The 15,177-nt window shown below is 34.7% G+C and overlaps 1 protein-coding gene across 1 annotated transcript; it reads right to left on the bottom strand.

Annotated features, from left to right (window-relative positions):
- Nucleotides 1–6,607: 6,607 nt before the first annotated feature.
- LOC107459747 (protein SUPPRESSOR OF MAX2 1) lies at nt 6,608–11,018 on the bottom strand. The gene is made up of 3 exons (XM_016078012.3): nt 9,284–11,018; nt 8,608–8,905; nt 6,608–8,507 (listed from the first exon to the last, which is right to left on the bottom strand). The coding sequence occupies exons 1-3, from the start codon at nt 10,510–10,512 to the stop codon at nt 6,879–6,881; spliced, it is 3,156 nt and encodes a 1,051-aa protein (XP_015933498.1). The 5' UTR covers nt 10,513–11,018; the 3' UTR covers nt 6,608–6,878.
- Between the last annotated feature and the right edge of the window lie 4,159 nt (nt 11,019–15,177).

Genomic DNA, 15,177 nt, shown 5'->3' with positions numbered 1-15,177 from the left:
AGCTTGCCATGGAAAGGAGTAAGAAGGATTGGATGAAGACAGTAGGAAAGCAGAGAGACGGAAGGGACAAGCATCTTCATACGCTTATCTAAAATTCCTACCAATGAATTACATAAGTATCTATATCTTTATCTTTATGTTTTATTCGTATATCATCATTCATATCCATTTGAGTCTGCCTGACTAAGATTTACAAGGTGACCATAGCTTGCTTCATACCAACAATCTCTGTGGGATCGACCCTTACTCGCGTAAGGTTTATTACTTGGACGACCCAGTACACTTGCTGGTTAGTTGTGCGAAGTTGTGTTTATGCCATGGTATTAAACACCAAGTTTTTGGATTCATCACCGGGGATTATTTGTGTTGTGAAAAGTATTGATCACAATTTCGTGCACCATCTCCCTTGCTTCGTGGACTGGCCACTCCATCAGCATCCAGGTTCTCCTCTTTGTCCTGGTCATCAGCAGCGGCGCACAACACAGCATTCGTAGAGCAGCAACCCGGATGGATCCCAACCTGACCCGGATGCATGAGCCTGCCTTCCGTTTTCCCCTCAGCATGATATGGGCCTTTGTTTAATAAAAAGCAGCCCATTCTCCTTCCTTCAGCACATGTGACACCCACCGTTTTCTTAGGCCAACAAATGAGCCTGTTTTGGTCAAATTTTTTTCCCCAACAGCACCCTTTATTCAGCGCATCATTATTATATCCCCAACTAACCCTTTTCTATGATTCAGTATTATCAACCAAATCATAATATCCCTTAAAATCAGCAATTCCATCTACATCAGTACCATCCGTAACCCTTGGAATTTGAATTTGAATTAATTTGCAATAACTCTATTCATTCAATATGTTTTCAGGAATTACTAATCTATCCTTTTCAGCTTCTTCCTCCCTTGACATCGCCATCACCAACTCAACCGCCGAATCTCTGCTTACCACTGGCACTATCAAACTGCTAGCACCTAAGATCTTGCATGCTTTTAGGGAACAAGATTTATCTATCTCCTCAAGCTTACACTGCAATCTAAAACTCTCGTGGCCATCCTCTTTAACTAGAACGTCAAATCCACTAGTACCAATTGTGATGTGAATCCACTCGTTAATTATGTCCATAATACAAGTGTCAATTTGTACCCGTGCCACACTGAATGAGAGGCATGATTCCATGGCTTTGTCACATCCAACCACTTCTCTCCATTGACTTCTTATCATCTTGAACATCTCTGTTAATCACGTATACAAGGGAACACCGAATCGCTCTAGCCATACCCTTCGAGTTTTGCTATGCTCCTCTTCATCCATCTCCACACACTATCAAAAAACTTAAGGAGATTGTTCATTTTGAACGTGTAGGCTTCTTCAGCACTGAAAATACTATCAAAAGTCAGGAATGCTTTGTACGCTCCTAGTTCTCGTACTTCCACCACTTGAGGCAAATTCTTACCGATTTTAGTCTTTAAATACTTATAGTCAATAGCCTTTGTCGTTTCGCCTATTAGACTCCTCTGTAACCAGTCCAGATTCTCTTTTGCCACAGGTACTTCCATCTTCTTCGTCCACCCATTGTCGTGCGGGTCTCCTTTATTTTCCTCTTTCCTCAACTCTTTCACATGTCTCCCTGCAACCCTTTGGCTCTCTTCATGTTGAGGTTGAAACTTGATAGTATTCTGAACGTCATTTGTCTTATGATGTCTCTGCGTATTCTTCACTTCATTCGTACGTCGATACTTAGCTTCTCCTGTTAAAACAACCTTGCCTCGTAACCTCATTCTATTCATTTTCGCAATAGTCTTCATAACTCTGCCTTTCGTTTTATACCGGAAGAATGCAAAAACGCATAACACTCTTATAATTATTAAATAAGTTATAGAAGATAACTAAGTAATTAATCCTTTATTTATGAGAAGATATGTTAAAAATTTTATACACACATATATATCAAAAATTCTATTTATATATTAAAATTAACAACTAAAATTAGTTAGTAATGTATTTATGTATAAATACATGTGTAATTTAATTTATTTTTAATATGTATTTATATTTTATATTAATAATTAATTTTAACGGCTGATTTTGTTGTNCACAAAATAAAGAGCATAATGTCACTCATGCATGACGACTATATATAAATAATATACTTAATTGCGTCTATTTTTCTTTCATTAGATTAATGAATTGGCGTTGGTTTATATAAATAGACTTATATATGAACCCGCGTATACCTCGGATTCCGGTATTCTAATTCAAATATAATCTATATAAAAGTGAATGAATCTTTTTTGAACTTAGAAGGATAGTTTGGTTTATTGTTGCTCCTTTTTGCAGAAGCGTGCGCGATGAACGGATCGAATTTAGATAGACATGCAGAAAGTTGTAATTCGCAATTCAATAACAACACCATTGGGTTAGCTTTACCAGGCCACCTACTTTTTTTAAGCTGCTTTTGTATACATTACTAAGTTTTAAAAGTGATTCACTTTTTCTTCTTTTAGTTTATCAAATTTTATAAGAAACATAATCATGGGGTTTATAATTGAGTCACATATGCAAGTTATTCTTGCATAGTGAGTTTTGTGAAGGTATAACTCATTCTGCTTAGGGTTAAGCTCGTCTTCGTCGTCTGAGATAAAAGAATTATAGATCGATTTCAAAAGAATTGGCGACAGTAAATATCTACAAAAGCACTCCAAAATAAATAAGAGGGAGATAAATATAGTGTATATTCAAAATAAATAATGTACCTTTTTATATTTAAAATTTTGAATTTTATAGAGTATAAATTGCAAGTGAACGTGTTTTAAATAGTTACCTTTATTGGCCTATTCTTTAAGTAAATTATGCATATCATTCTATGACCTTTTTTTTTAATTAGTTCTGATTATTCGTTTGTAACAGATATTCGTATTTATCAGAAGTAATAAGAAGTAAAATATGTTAAAAAAATATGTTGACGTGTGTTTGAATTGTCATTTATAGGTTTTGATGGTTGAGCTATAAGTAATGGATCATAATCTCTAGACTTGATTTGTGGTATTTTTTGTTAGGGAGTCATTTAAATAAAAATGTTTAAAATATCTTTTTTTAAAGATATTTTTTAGTAATTAAAATTTAACATATATCGATTAAATTTTGTTATTTTGTCAAAATTAGACCAAATAAACTAATTTGACCAAAAATATAATGAATCAAATCTTGAAATAATCTATATTAATATTATTTTTTATAAAAAATAACTACAATATCCTTAAATTTTTTTTTGTTGTTTATTATCTAAGAGTCAAATAAACTATGTTTAATTTCTTATTCATACGAATAATAAGAAAATGAAATAATTTAGTGTAAGAATAAACTTAGTAGAAAGGACAGATAGTAGTTGGATGAAGCTAAGGAGGTGTAGCTAAGAATATAATTAAGAAGAATGAAATGATGAGGGGATTAAAGACAAGAAAATTTATATGTAGCGAACAAAAGAAGGGACAATAATAAAATAGAAAGAGAGAGTCGTTGAGGACTTTTTTTCTCATTCTAAAGTGGCCGATACGACAATAGCAATACGACAAGATTTTTGTATAAAGTTGTAAAGCTTGGCAGAACACGACACCACGGTGCCTTTTTCTCTTCTCAATCTCGACAAACCCAACTCTTGCTTTCTTTTCACTTAAATATCACATATTATTCTCTTCTCTCTCATTCTTTAATCTCAATCCTGTCTTTTACCATTGCATCATGATCGTATGTATGCATGTATGTATGACCATCCAAGTATATGTACTTTCACATTATTCATCATCTTTTGATAAATAATTAAAAAATTCTTTCTAGATTCATCTCATTCTGATTTCAACTATTCTATACTATTTTTGAAAGAAAAAGACGTCACGTGTAATCTGTGCCCAACCTAGTACAACATAAATTAGGGTTACAATAATAAGGGCCAACCGATTAAACACATTTTTATGGTCTAGTTTATTTGTAAAAAGTAGGAATATTTTGTGCTCTATATTATATATAGTGCGCACGTAACCTGCCGGCCTTGCTTCCTTTTAAATATGAAGATATATTGTTTTAAAATACAAACATATATATCATTTTAGTAGATTTATATTTTTCTGATTACGGTGGTATAATATTTTAAAAAATATGGTTAAAATTAAAATATTTTTATTATTTAACAATATATTTTAAAAATATTATTAAAAAACTGCTATGACCAAAATAAAAAAAATAATTTTAATATTATTTTATACTCGCCGTTATAACTAGTATAAATATAGAGATAGTATATATATATGAAAACTTTTAGATAAAATAAAGCTTTTTTATTAAAACTATTTCATATCAGAATTTAATTTTAACGTGATTGTTAACCTGTGCATCAACGGTGCTAATAAATGAGAACACATGTGTGGTCATAAGTAGACGACGAAGTGTGCCTCAAAATATATGTTTTAAGGTGAAAATTCAAATGCAGTTGATTTTACGTAAAATTGATAGTTGAGAGTCGTTAAATAAAAATTTAATTAAATCAGTTAAATTATCTAACAGCTCTTAACTATCAACTTTACGTGAAGTCGACTGTACTTGAGTTTCCACCTATGTTTTAATTGATATCATTTATTCTATAAACCCTATAATCTAAATACGTGTTTTAGGGGAGTATAGATAAGATTATTAACATTCATCCAGACGTCTATGGTATACACCAAATATGTTTATCTTCGATGAATGTATCCACAACCATAATTTCGAATTCAGATTCCAAACCCAACATTTGTTGTCAGAAGAGGACATATACCGACACATGCAACGAAACCCACCCAAGTGTATATGGGAAATTTTCTGCTTTACAATGAAATGACATTTTTTACACTCCGAAATTACGAGATTACAAGTCATTTTTTACCTTTTATATTGTTACGTTGGATACTTCAAATTTAATTTTGTAGTTTCATAGAGCTAAATATAAAATTAGACTAAGGATCGGAATCAACCGCCGTATAAAGCTTAAAAGAATGCATAAAGTAGTTTTTCTTTTTGACTAAAATGGCTAAAATTAATTCATTGCACCAACTTGCTATCCAATTGTCCCATGCAATTATGGAACGAACATTCATCATTTTTTTGTTCTGCTTTCTTTTACTTTTTTCATAGGTGAAATGCCGTAATTAGATTTCTCAAATAATTAAGTGCACTGCACTAGTAATTTATTACCCTTAAATAAAAAATAATTAGTTGGCTTATTATGTGTCCTTTATTATCAGTTTGTTTCCGGTGATATATTATTGCTTTATAAAGAAGACATTGTTATTCATACACGACATCCTTTCCTCTTCTTTTTATTTCCGTAAAATTTTGTCATCCTATTAATTCCTTACATATTATTATATTGGCAGAAGTACAAAATAGATTGTCCCACAACGAATAATAATGCAAAGACAAAATTCACAAAACATTGAGAGAGAGAGAAAAGCTATTCATAATGAGTTGTTAGAATGATTATGCTTAGAAAAAGCCAAGATGACATACATGATATGCATGAAAAAACGAGCAATGTTATTTCCACAATTATTAAAAAGGAGTCTAACAATAATTATAATGTGTAGGTAGGCCATGCGTTAAGTTCATTTTTCTTGTGACTTAAATTTGTATAAGATAGATATTAATATAGTTTGGCGAAAATTTCTATATGTAGGGCAAAATAAGTAGAAGAGTAGCATAATGTGATGGGAAGTAAAAAGGACGTAACATAATGGAGTGGGGGAGGGAGATAAATGAGAACACGTGCAGCAGGGTAGAAGACTTTGAATGTATGTATGTATGTATGTATATGGTGGATGGAGGAGTCAACATGTTAGTGCATTGAGTGATGATGAGTGATGGGGCGGCCCCTTGTTGAGTAGCGTTGAAAACAGGATTGCATTCAGAATTCAGGACTTCAGGTGGTGGTTGTCACCAGTGTGTATGTGTGCAAATGCTTTTCTTTCTATCATCATATCGATCATATCACATATTAGCTTTTTTCTTTTAAATCAGGCCACCAAAAAGGTGACAACGACCCACCCACACCTCTACCTAGCTAGGAACATATATTCTTCACCTTCACCAAAACATTCATTATATTGTAGCCATGCCATGCCATGCCCCGTTTCTACGCTACTCGAAATTCAAATTACCTTATATTAGTACTACCATCTTTATATTCATGCTTTAATAATTTCCTTTTCAAGTATAATAATAATATGTTTCTTGTGCCTTTAAAATTGTTTCCCATTCCCATAATTTCGTTCTTAAGTAACATTTTCTGCCATCAAAATACTAGATGACTCCATTCCCTTCGTTCCTATCAGAACTCAACCACAGACCCTTCCCTCAGGTCTCATGTACCTTTTTTTTTTTAAGAATAGAGAAATCATTATGCATTGAAGAGTTTTCTTTTTCTTAATAATTTAAAAATTTTTATTTCAGTATTAAAAACCTTTTGATACTGTTAAAGAAAAAAAAGGTGTAGCAGTGCAGACAACACAACTGAACTCTGACACTATTTATTTAGCACTGTGTATTGGACAAGAAAAGCTGAGGAAAGGACAGAACAATATAGGAATGCTCCCATTTTATTAATATCATCATTCTCCTTTTAATTAATAAATATACCTATGCTTACAAAAAAAAAATTATAAAGTTTGTAACGCAAAAATTAAATAATCTTTTTTCTAAGAGGGAAAAAAGTCGACACCCATCTCCACTTTTAACGGTTTTTGTTGGTTCATCTACTAACGGTCTCTGTCTTTTCGCCGCCAAAGTGGTCTATTTACATTCCTGTAACCAAAAGCAGACGGATATTTACCAATCCTGCCCCCCTCCCTGTCTTAATACTCTTCTGCTACCACTCTCACAGCAGCAGGCAGCCACTCCTCGGAGCTCTGACGATCAGAGTAGCCGTCGTCTTCGAGCCTCACCACCAGCGAAGACTCATGGTCATTAGCGCTAGAATTTAAGGTTTTCTTCAGCTGGTGGAAGCTGGGAACCAACACTTTCTCCATCCATTCGGTAATGTTGGTTTGGCCTAGCCACACCCCACTCGCAATCTTCTCCAGAGCCCCCTCTTGTACTTCAATTGCAATCCCATTTCCGGCAATGGTGGAAAACCTTTTCGAGATGGAGGCAGAGAAACTGGCTCGAAGAAGGTCGAAATTCAATGGTTTAAACACAATGGCATCATCCACGGAATCCAACAGCTCACGGGGTACAGAGGCGGAGGGTGTCTGTAATCCTGCATTGTGGAGGACATGGTTGTCTTCATGGTCCACTGTCAGGTCACTAGAATTGAGCGACCCGTCTCCTCTGTCTTCCTCTGTATCAGCAGCTTCATTGAGATCAAATGATAGACCTAAATTCAAATTTGTTTCCTTACGAGGCTTCAAGGACCTGTCTTCTTCAGATAACCAACTCGGTCTCCGCTTTGAGGCTCTCTTAGCTACTGAAAGACGAAGTTGCCAACCCCCTCTGGCTAAATTTGTAAGCTTTTCTTCGTCAAGTGGGGTGCCGTTGGACAGGTACCTAAGGTCCTCTGGCAACCAATTGGCAGTGAGGATAAACATGACGTTTCCAAGGCTAATTTCACGGCCGTGGGAATCCGGGAATCTACCTTGCTCCATGGCCCGTTTTATGCTCCCTCGAAGGAGGGCGTTGGCTACATCGATGTCTTCGAGCATGATGACAGACTGCGGATTCCTTCTAATGGCCTCTGCAATTCGATCGAGTGCTGTTTTCCCACGGAGATGGACATCGGAGTCTCCATCTCCACGCCGTTGGGCAAGAGAGATTACAATTGGATTGGAGGAAGATACCAGCTCGGAAAGTGCTACTGCCATCTTCTTCTTGCCTACTCTGTCGGGACCCAAGAACAGCAACCACATATCACCCTTGTCTCCGACTTGGCGCCTTTTACCGTTGCCTAATTTACACTGGGTCACGGTGGTGGCAACTGCAGAAGCTGCATCCTGCTGCCACCACACTTTTTCTGTCAAACCCTTGAGGATCCTCTTGAAAGAGTCAGCATCGAGTAGTTTCTTGCTCTTTAATTCATCAAACTTGTCTCGTGTCTCGGAAGACATGCAGTTCAAGAAGTCATTAATGCGCTCTTTGTGAGTTTCTTCTGTACTGGTATCTGATTTCTTAGTTTGCCCAAGGACGAGCTCTGTTGTGACAAGACTCGGCTGCTGTCTGACTGCTGGTTCTGGTGGCTGAATGGGCACAGGATTTGGGTTCAGTTGCAAGGAGCTTCCGAGATTCTTGTTGAGTGGTATCTTGGGCTGAAGTTGGGCACCCAACAAGTTCATATTGCATAGGCCTCTCATAGAAAAAGGAGTGGGAACAATTCTCTCTGTACTCAAACTTTGCTGATGAAATTTGGGATGTAGACTCAAGCAAGCATCCTGCCATTTCTTCTGCAATTCCTGTGTCCTCTTTTTCACATTCATTTCTTGGCCGTTGCACTATTAAAATACAAAGGAAAACATTTATATTTCACATTCAGCTAACCAAAGTCATTGGGAAGTAAATAAGCTAAAAAAAAAAAAAAGATAAGAAATTTACCTGAGATTGGTCGATGACTTTAGCATTATCATTATTAGTTTTAGCCTTCTGCAACCACTGGGGAAGCGATGGTCGAGCTGCCTCTGATTTGGATTCGGCATCCAGTTTCTCATTGTCCTTTAACATATCTGCTAGTTCCTGTTCATAGCTCTGGATGCATTGTGGGCAACAACCCGATATTCCTGTGGGTTCTGTGTTCTCAGAGGCGCGCCTGGGTGGAGCAATTGCCGTAGTTGGGAAGGGCTTCAACGGGGACAAGGATTCGATTGAGGTACCAAGGATACCGTTGGTCCCAAGCCTAGTTACAAGAAAATAAAATATATATGATTACACCATAGCAGAGCATGAAATGCGGGAACGAATAACCATGTTTGAAAGCCTAATCAAGTTAACTGTGCAAAGAGGGGCCATAAAAGAGCTGAATATCCTGCTGTGTTGAACATTGTCAAGGGGTACAGGGACATCAAATGTATATGTTACACTAAAAATAGAATGCTAAGTATAACAGCATTAGCATATCCAATAAGATTCTGTAAATTTTAAGCCCAAATTGATTCCATAAAAAGAATAATTCCGTAAAAACACGAGACACTGAGGCTAACTATCTCACTTGATCTTATAGCTAACATGGAAGATCACAGAAAAAGTGTTTGTAGAAGAAGAAAGAGAAGAATACCTAGGGAACATTCCAGGGAGGGGGGCTCTGCTGGTAATAGGAACAGCCTGAAGATCCCAATCATTCTCCATGGAAGGATGATAAACCTGGCACCTCAAGTATGTCTCACAGGTAGCAGTGCCCAATAACCACAGCCTTCCGGAGCCGCCCTCACCGAACTTCGCCACCAGCCTCCCCATCTCCGCCACAGCAGCACGCCCCGCCTCCGCAACATTCGCCTGCTGCACGTGACCACCACCAACAGCTCCGAACCCAACAGGCTGCTCCACCAGCCACTTCAAGTCACCTAAATTCACAAAAACGCCTCCAGAGCCCGTCGACCCAATCCGGGCCTCAATCATATCCCCCAACTCCTTCAACCTCGCCGGAATCTGCGCCCTCTCGGCGGGAAGCTCCTTCTCCAAATGAATCACGTGCGTATTCAACCCAACAATCCCGAGCGTACCTTCTCCCAGCTCCTTGCTCTCAATCTTCCTCAGAACCTCCCTCACCGTTGCCTCTGGCTCCGACTCACCCACCAAGATCGGGTTCCTCTTTTTCTTCCTCATCAATATATCCAAAACCCTCTTCACCTCCTCCCCCTTCTGCTGCGGCACCCCCAATTGAACACCGGAACCGGTACCGGCACCCGCTTGCTGCAGCCTTGGGTTCAAGTAAAGGCTCCTCCCCGCCGGAGCCGCTGAAGGAGCCACGGGAGAGGGGCGGAATCCAAGAGCGATTGGACTGGAATTGACCGCCGGAGACGCGGAATTGAGGGACTGTTCGATTGTGGCTTTCACGGCGGGGCTGGAGAAGCTTGCTTCGCGCATGACTCTGCTGACGCTTGGGTCGTCGAGGATGGATATGATGAGCTGCTCAAGCTCGACTTTGACGTGCTCCGGGTAGCCCCGGCGCTGGTGCGCCTGTGCTCGCTTCAGCGCCGCCATGAGTGCGTTGGAGATTGGTGGCTCAGAGGAGGGGTTTGTGGTCTGGGAAGTGGGCAAGCGCTCGAGAGCAACGCTGAAGCAGAGCTCGAGTGCCCTGCACTGAAGAGGGTGCGATGAATTCGGGTGAGACTTTATGCAGGCCTGACGCAGGAATCCCGAGGGCGAGGCTAGGAGCGTGGCGGCCACGTGCAGCGGCGTTGTCTGGCCATGGTTGCGTCGGCCGGCCTCGGCGATGGAGTGGTTGAGGACGCTTGCCGCCTCGGGAGTTAAGGTCTGCTGGATGGTGCTCAATCCGGCTCTCATTTCGGAAATCTATGATGATGATGATGATTGTAAGTCTCCAGCTCAAAATTGAATTGGGGTAAGGAAAGGATATTATGGGAAGAAGGAAGAAGGAAGAGAGGAAGGAGCCCCACAAGTTGTAGAGAAAACGAAATTAGTGTGTGGAGAGGAGAGGGGGATAAGAAAGAAAGAAAGAACACTTGAGAGTATTGACAAATTAGGATTTGCGGGTTGCCTTGCCTTTGGCTAAACAATCAAAACAAGCTTTTTACAAACACAAACAAAATTCAACAAAGTAATACCCCTATCTATCTACTACTACTTTCCTTTTGCTATTGCTTCCCCGTTCAAACCAAAATATCAGATCCCTTGCTCCTCCTCCTCCTTCTTCACAACAACATCTTCTCCATTCCTTTTTCTCTCTCTATATCTCTCGCATATCTCTATCCATCTCAATACAAGAACGAATAAGCCCTCAGAATAAATGGGTAAAGGTCCATAGATGGAGGCAGGTGGTGAATATAAAAGCTACTTTTAACCTTTTTCATTCCCCAAGCTAACTTCTTTTTTCTACAAATATTATATGCATTCAATTTCGCCTATAACTTTTCTATATCATACACCAAATATTTTAATATTCATATAAACATATATTTATTATTAATTTAGATAAAAAATATGTATAATTATTAAAAAAATATTAATATAAAAAAATAAAAAAATTATATTTTTTAACTACTATATGTTATTATATTGTTATGTTTGTACCGCAGATAAAAAAACAAGAGAGGGGGAAAAAGAATTGGTTAACTTTATTGTGGCAAGAGAAAGAGAATTAGAGAGAAGGACACAGAAGTGGAGAGAATTTCTAGTAAACGGAGAATTGATGGTTGGGTGAAAGTACTATCTCTTGCGAAGATTTCTGGAAAAATAAAATGCTTTCGGAATAGACCAATCTCCTCTGCATTTTCCTTAAAATAATTAGAATATTCGTCCAGAATATGAAAAGTAAATATTTTTATTTTAATGTATTTAGCATGATTAAAAATGAAAAATATTATTTTCCTATAATTTTTTTATTTTATACAGTCAATTTAATTTATGTACGTGATACTGATTATTAATTGATAGTTTTTTTTATAATAGAGTGAATATAACAATTATTTATTGAGTTTATAAAGTCCGTTTCAAAAAGAAAAAAAGTTAAACAACTTTTCTCCGAGTCAAATTTGCGGAAATGGTATTCACACAGGGTAAGATTATTGCTAAATTATATAACCTTTTAAATAAATATTTTCGCGTAGATTTTTCTATTAAATTCAAGGGGCTAATAAATTCGATACTACCATAATAGAGGAAAAGAGAACACCTTTTTGGAAAGAGAGAGATGATGATAGGAGAGAGATACTCAGGACTGAGTGAGCTCTTGGATTGACTGCCTTTTTAGTTTTTTTTTCTCTCTCTCTCTCTCTCTCTCTGTTTTGTTCTTTAGTAATTATTAATTAGTTGTACTGAGTATAATTTGTGCCTCAGTATATAGACTAAGTATATTATATAAACATTATTAATATTAGAATGATGAAATTTTAAATAATACTTCCTAGGAAAAGGCATATATAATTTTTTTTCTATAAATTATTAACTTACCGCAGAGATTTTAAAACTGTAAATAAAAAAGGGGGTTTGAAGGGGGGAACATGTCCCACGCAGGTTTAGGGAGGTAGAGCACACGAGGCGTAAGTCATTGAAGGGTTTAAGAGGGACCCTCACGCGCCTAGGAAATGTGATACTACTTTTTTTGCATTTCAACCAATTTTCTGCTTTTCACACGCAACAGCTACAAAAGGTATCTATCTATCTCACTCTCCTTTCACCTTTTTCAATTTTCATTCATTCGTATGCTTTACTCTCCACCCAAATTACCCCCTTCACTTTAATCTCTTGTCATAAGCCAAAGGTACGTGATCGTCTGGCAAGTTACCATTGCCACATGAAAACACCCACTCCATTTCTTTTCTCTTTTTTTCTAATCCTTAATTAATTCAACCACATTAAACAAAACTGTCCCTGTCTCTTCATTATGTCAAACTTATTTTCTAGATTTTTCTTTTGTCGCATTATTTGACATCAATTGCGACATCAACCTTATACTACTTATTCCGTTTTTGTACGTATAAATGTATTACACTATTTATTACATTCTACATACTAGTATATAAATGCTTATTAATTTGATTTTGTATAAATTTAATATATAATTATAATAATATATGTATTCAAGTTTTCGAAATAGTAAAATCATTTATATATTTGCTTTTATTATTAATTTAACTTTTTGAAATAAATAATTTTAAAATAAATTACTTTAAAAAAAAGTTTGGGGCCATTATTTTTTTAAAAATTTGATCAGCACTTAATTATAAAGTAAAGTGAATAATCTCACACCATTAGATGTAAATCTCACACTATTAAAAATATTATTGATATTTAATTAATAGTTACAAAATACAAAACTTACTAATCCCTTAACATTTCTCTTATTTTAATATGCTGATAATTTTAACATGTATCCAATTATATATTATTATGTATATAAGTATATATTACTTATACTTACATTAGTACATATTCTGTATATTTTTGTTATAATTTATATAATGTTTCATTTACAAAAACAATTTTTAGATTTCTCTTAAGCAATTTAAATGTAGCCATTAGTACAATGAACGCGTATGAATAATTTAAGTGACAATATATTTGTCATTTTATCTTTGCACTAAAAATGTTTAAACTAAGCTTTGATTCATAATTGCTGTGACTTCACTTTTGTTAGAGAAAAAAAATAATCCGTGATAAAAAAAATAGACGTATATAAGTTAACAAAATTTTTTATAATAAAAAATTAATTAAAAATAAACGAAATTTATCTTATTTAATATTTATTAATTATTATAATAATTAATATAATATTAAATAAGATAAATTTTGACAGTAGCTTTTCAAGTTTGGAGACTGGATTCTCCAAGCTTCATTATCTAGTGACATGACTTAGTTTCTAAACTGATAATCATCTGTATGTATTTTCTAAAAGGAACACCTAAAAAATCAGGAACACACAAATTAAAGTCATCAAGATCCATAACTCTTCTATTGATTCTCTTATTGGCTTAATTATCGTAGTCCGGTCATCACAGGTGCTTTATGCCTCACAAGGACCATGACCTAGTAACACTCAAATATCGTCATTTGCATAAAGTCTTAAGTATCTATATCGTAACAGTTTTATGCAACTCTAGGAGTGTTAAAGACTCAACGATCCAAAATCCTGACCTATAACTAAAACATATTTTGTCAGATTTAGGTTTGTCTATTTTTACTTTATATAATTTTATTGTTGGGATGGGATCATGCTTACCCACTTCAAAATCATATTTCATAACTAAAATACATATTTTATACTAAAATTAATAGTAAAATATATTGTCTTATACAATCAATGTTTTTATATTATATAGTAGTGTTTTGACTTAAATAATTTATTTTTATATAAATAATATGTAATATTTATCAAATTTAACATTTAAATGTAAACTTTCTATAAAATTTATTATATAAAACTTACAAAGTTACATAAATTAATTATATATTAAATTGATATAATTTAACTCAATTTATTTCAAATTATTTAAATGATAAATTCAATAAAATATTAAAATTATATCTAATTATAATTAGACCTAGCTAAATATTATAGACTAATTTATTATAAATTTAGATTTTATTTAAGAATTTGTCATTAGTCAATTTATTGCTGTATACATAAAACGAAATTTAAATTCTCGATACTTGTTTAAACGTACGAGTGAACTAAACTCCACTAACCCAAAATGATTAAGGACCCGTTTAGATAGGTTTATAAGTGATTTTTTTTAACTTTTAACTTATGAAAATATATAATATTAATGTCTGGTACAATTTTTAAAACAAAATTGTAACTTTTTAAAAAATTATTTTAGTGCTTAAAGAAAAGTTAAAAAAATGACTTCTTTTATAATAATTTTTTTTTATTATTTTTTTTAAAATAAATATTTTTAAAATTAAAAAATTAAACACAAACTAACTTATTTATAAACTACTTTTAATATAGTCATTTATTGTTTTAACTATTTTTTCAAAAAGAATTTAATTAAGTTGTTTACCCATTATTTTTTTAAAAATAATTTAATTAAGTTGTTTATCTAAACCGGACCTAAATTATTTGTGTAATAGTATTAGTACCTGAGTAGTAAGTAGGAGTATTTTGAATAGGGGGTTTAAAAGTTTGAAATAGTTTTCTATGATTAGCGCTGAAAGAGGAAGAGCATTTAATGCATTGAAAATGGTTGTAGCCAAACCTTCACAAGCCACATACAGCCGCCCAATAATATCTAGCATTAAATTCAGTGGACAAATTCAACTTGGTTTTATATGGACCGACCTTCATTGAATCCCAAAAATAAATCACAACACTGTATTTATTAAATTAAATAAGAAAACGACATCAGCAGAACAGCTTATCTTGTTCTTCTGGTTTTGTTGGCATTTTAATTAAGAACACCTATTCAAATTATTAATTAAAATTCTTTTATAAAAAATATATAACTTCTATATTTTTAATTATTTATTGTATATTTTTAAAATAAAAAT

The sequence above is a fragment of the Arachis duranensis genome, chromosome 1, assembly GCF_000817695.3.
Source record: "Arachis duranensis cultivar V14167 chromosome 1, aradu.V14167.gnm2.J7QH, whole genome shotgun sequence".
NCBI classification, from domain to species: Eukaryota; Viridiplantae; Streptophyta; class Magnoliopsida; order Fabales; family Fabaceae; genus Arachis; species Arachis duranensis.
The sequence above is the reverse complement of the archived record's forward strand: the minus strand, read 5'-3'. Positions and strand labels throughout refer to the sequence as shown.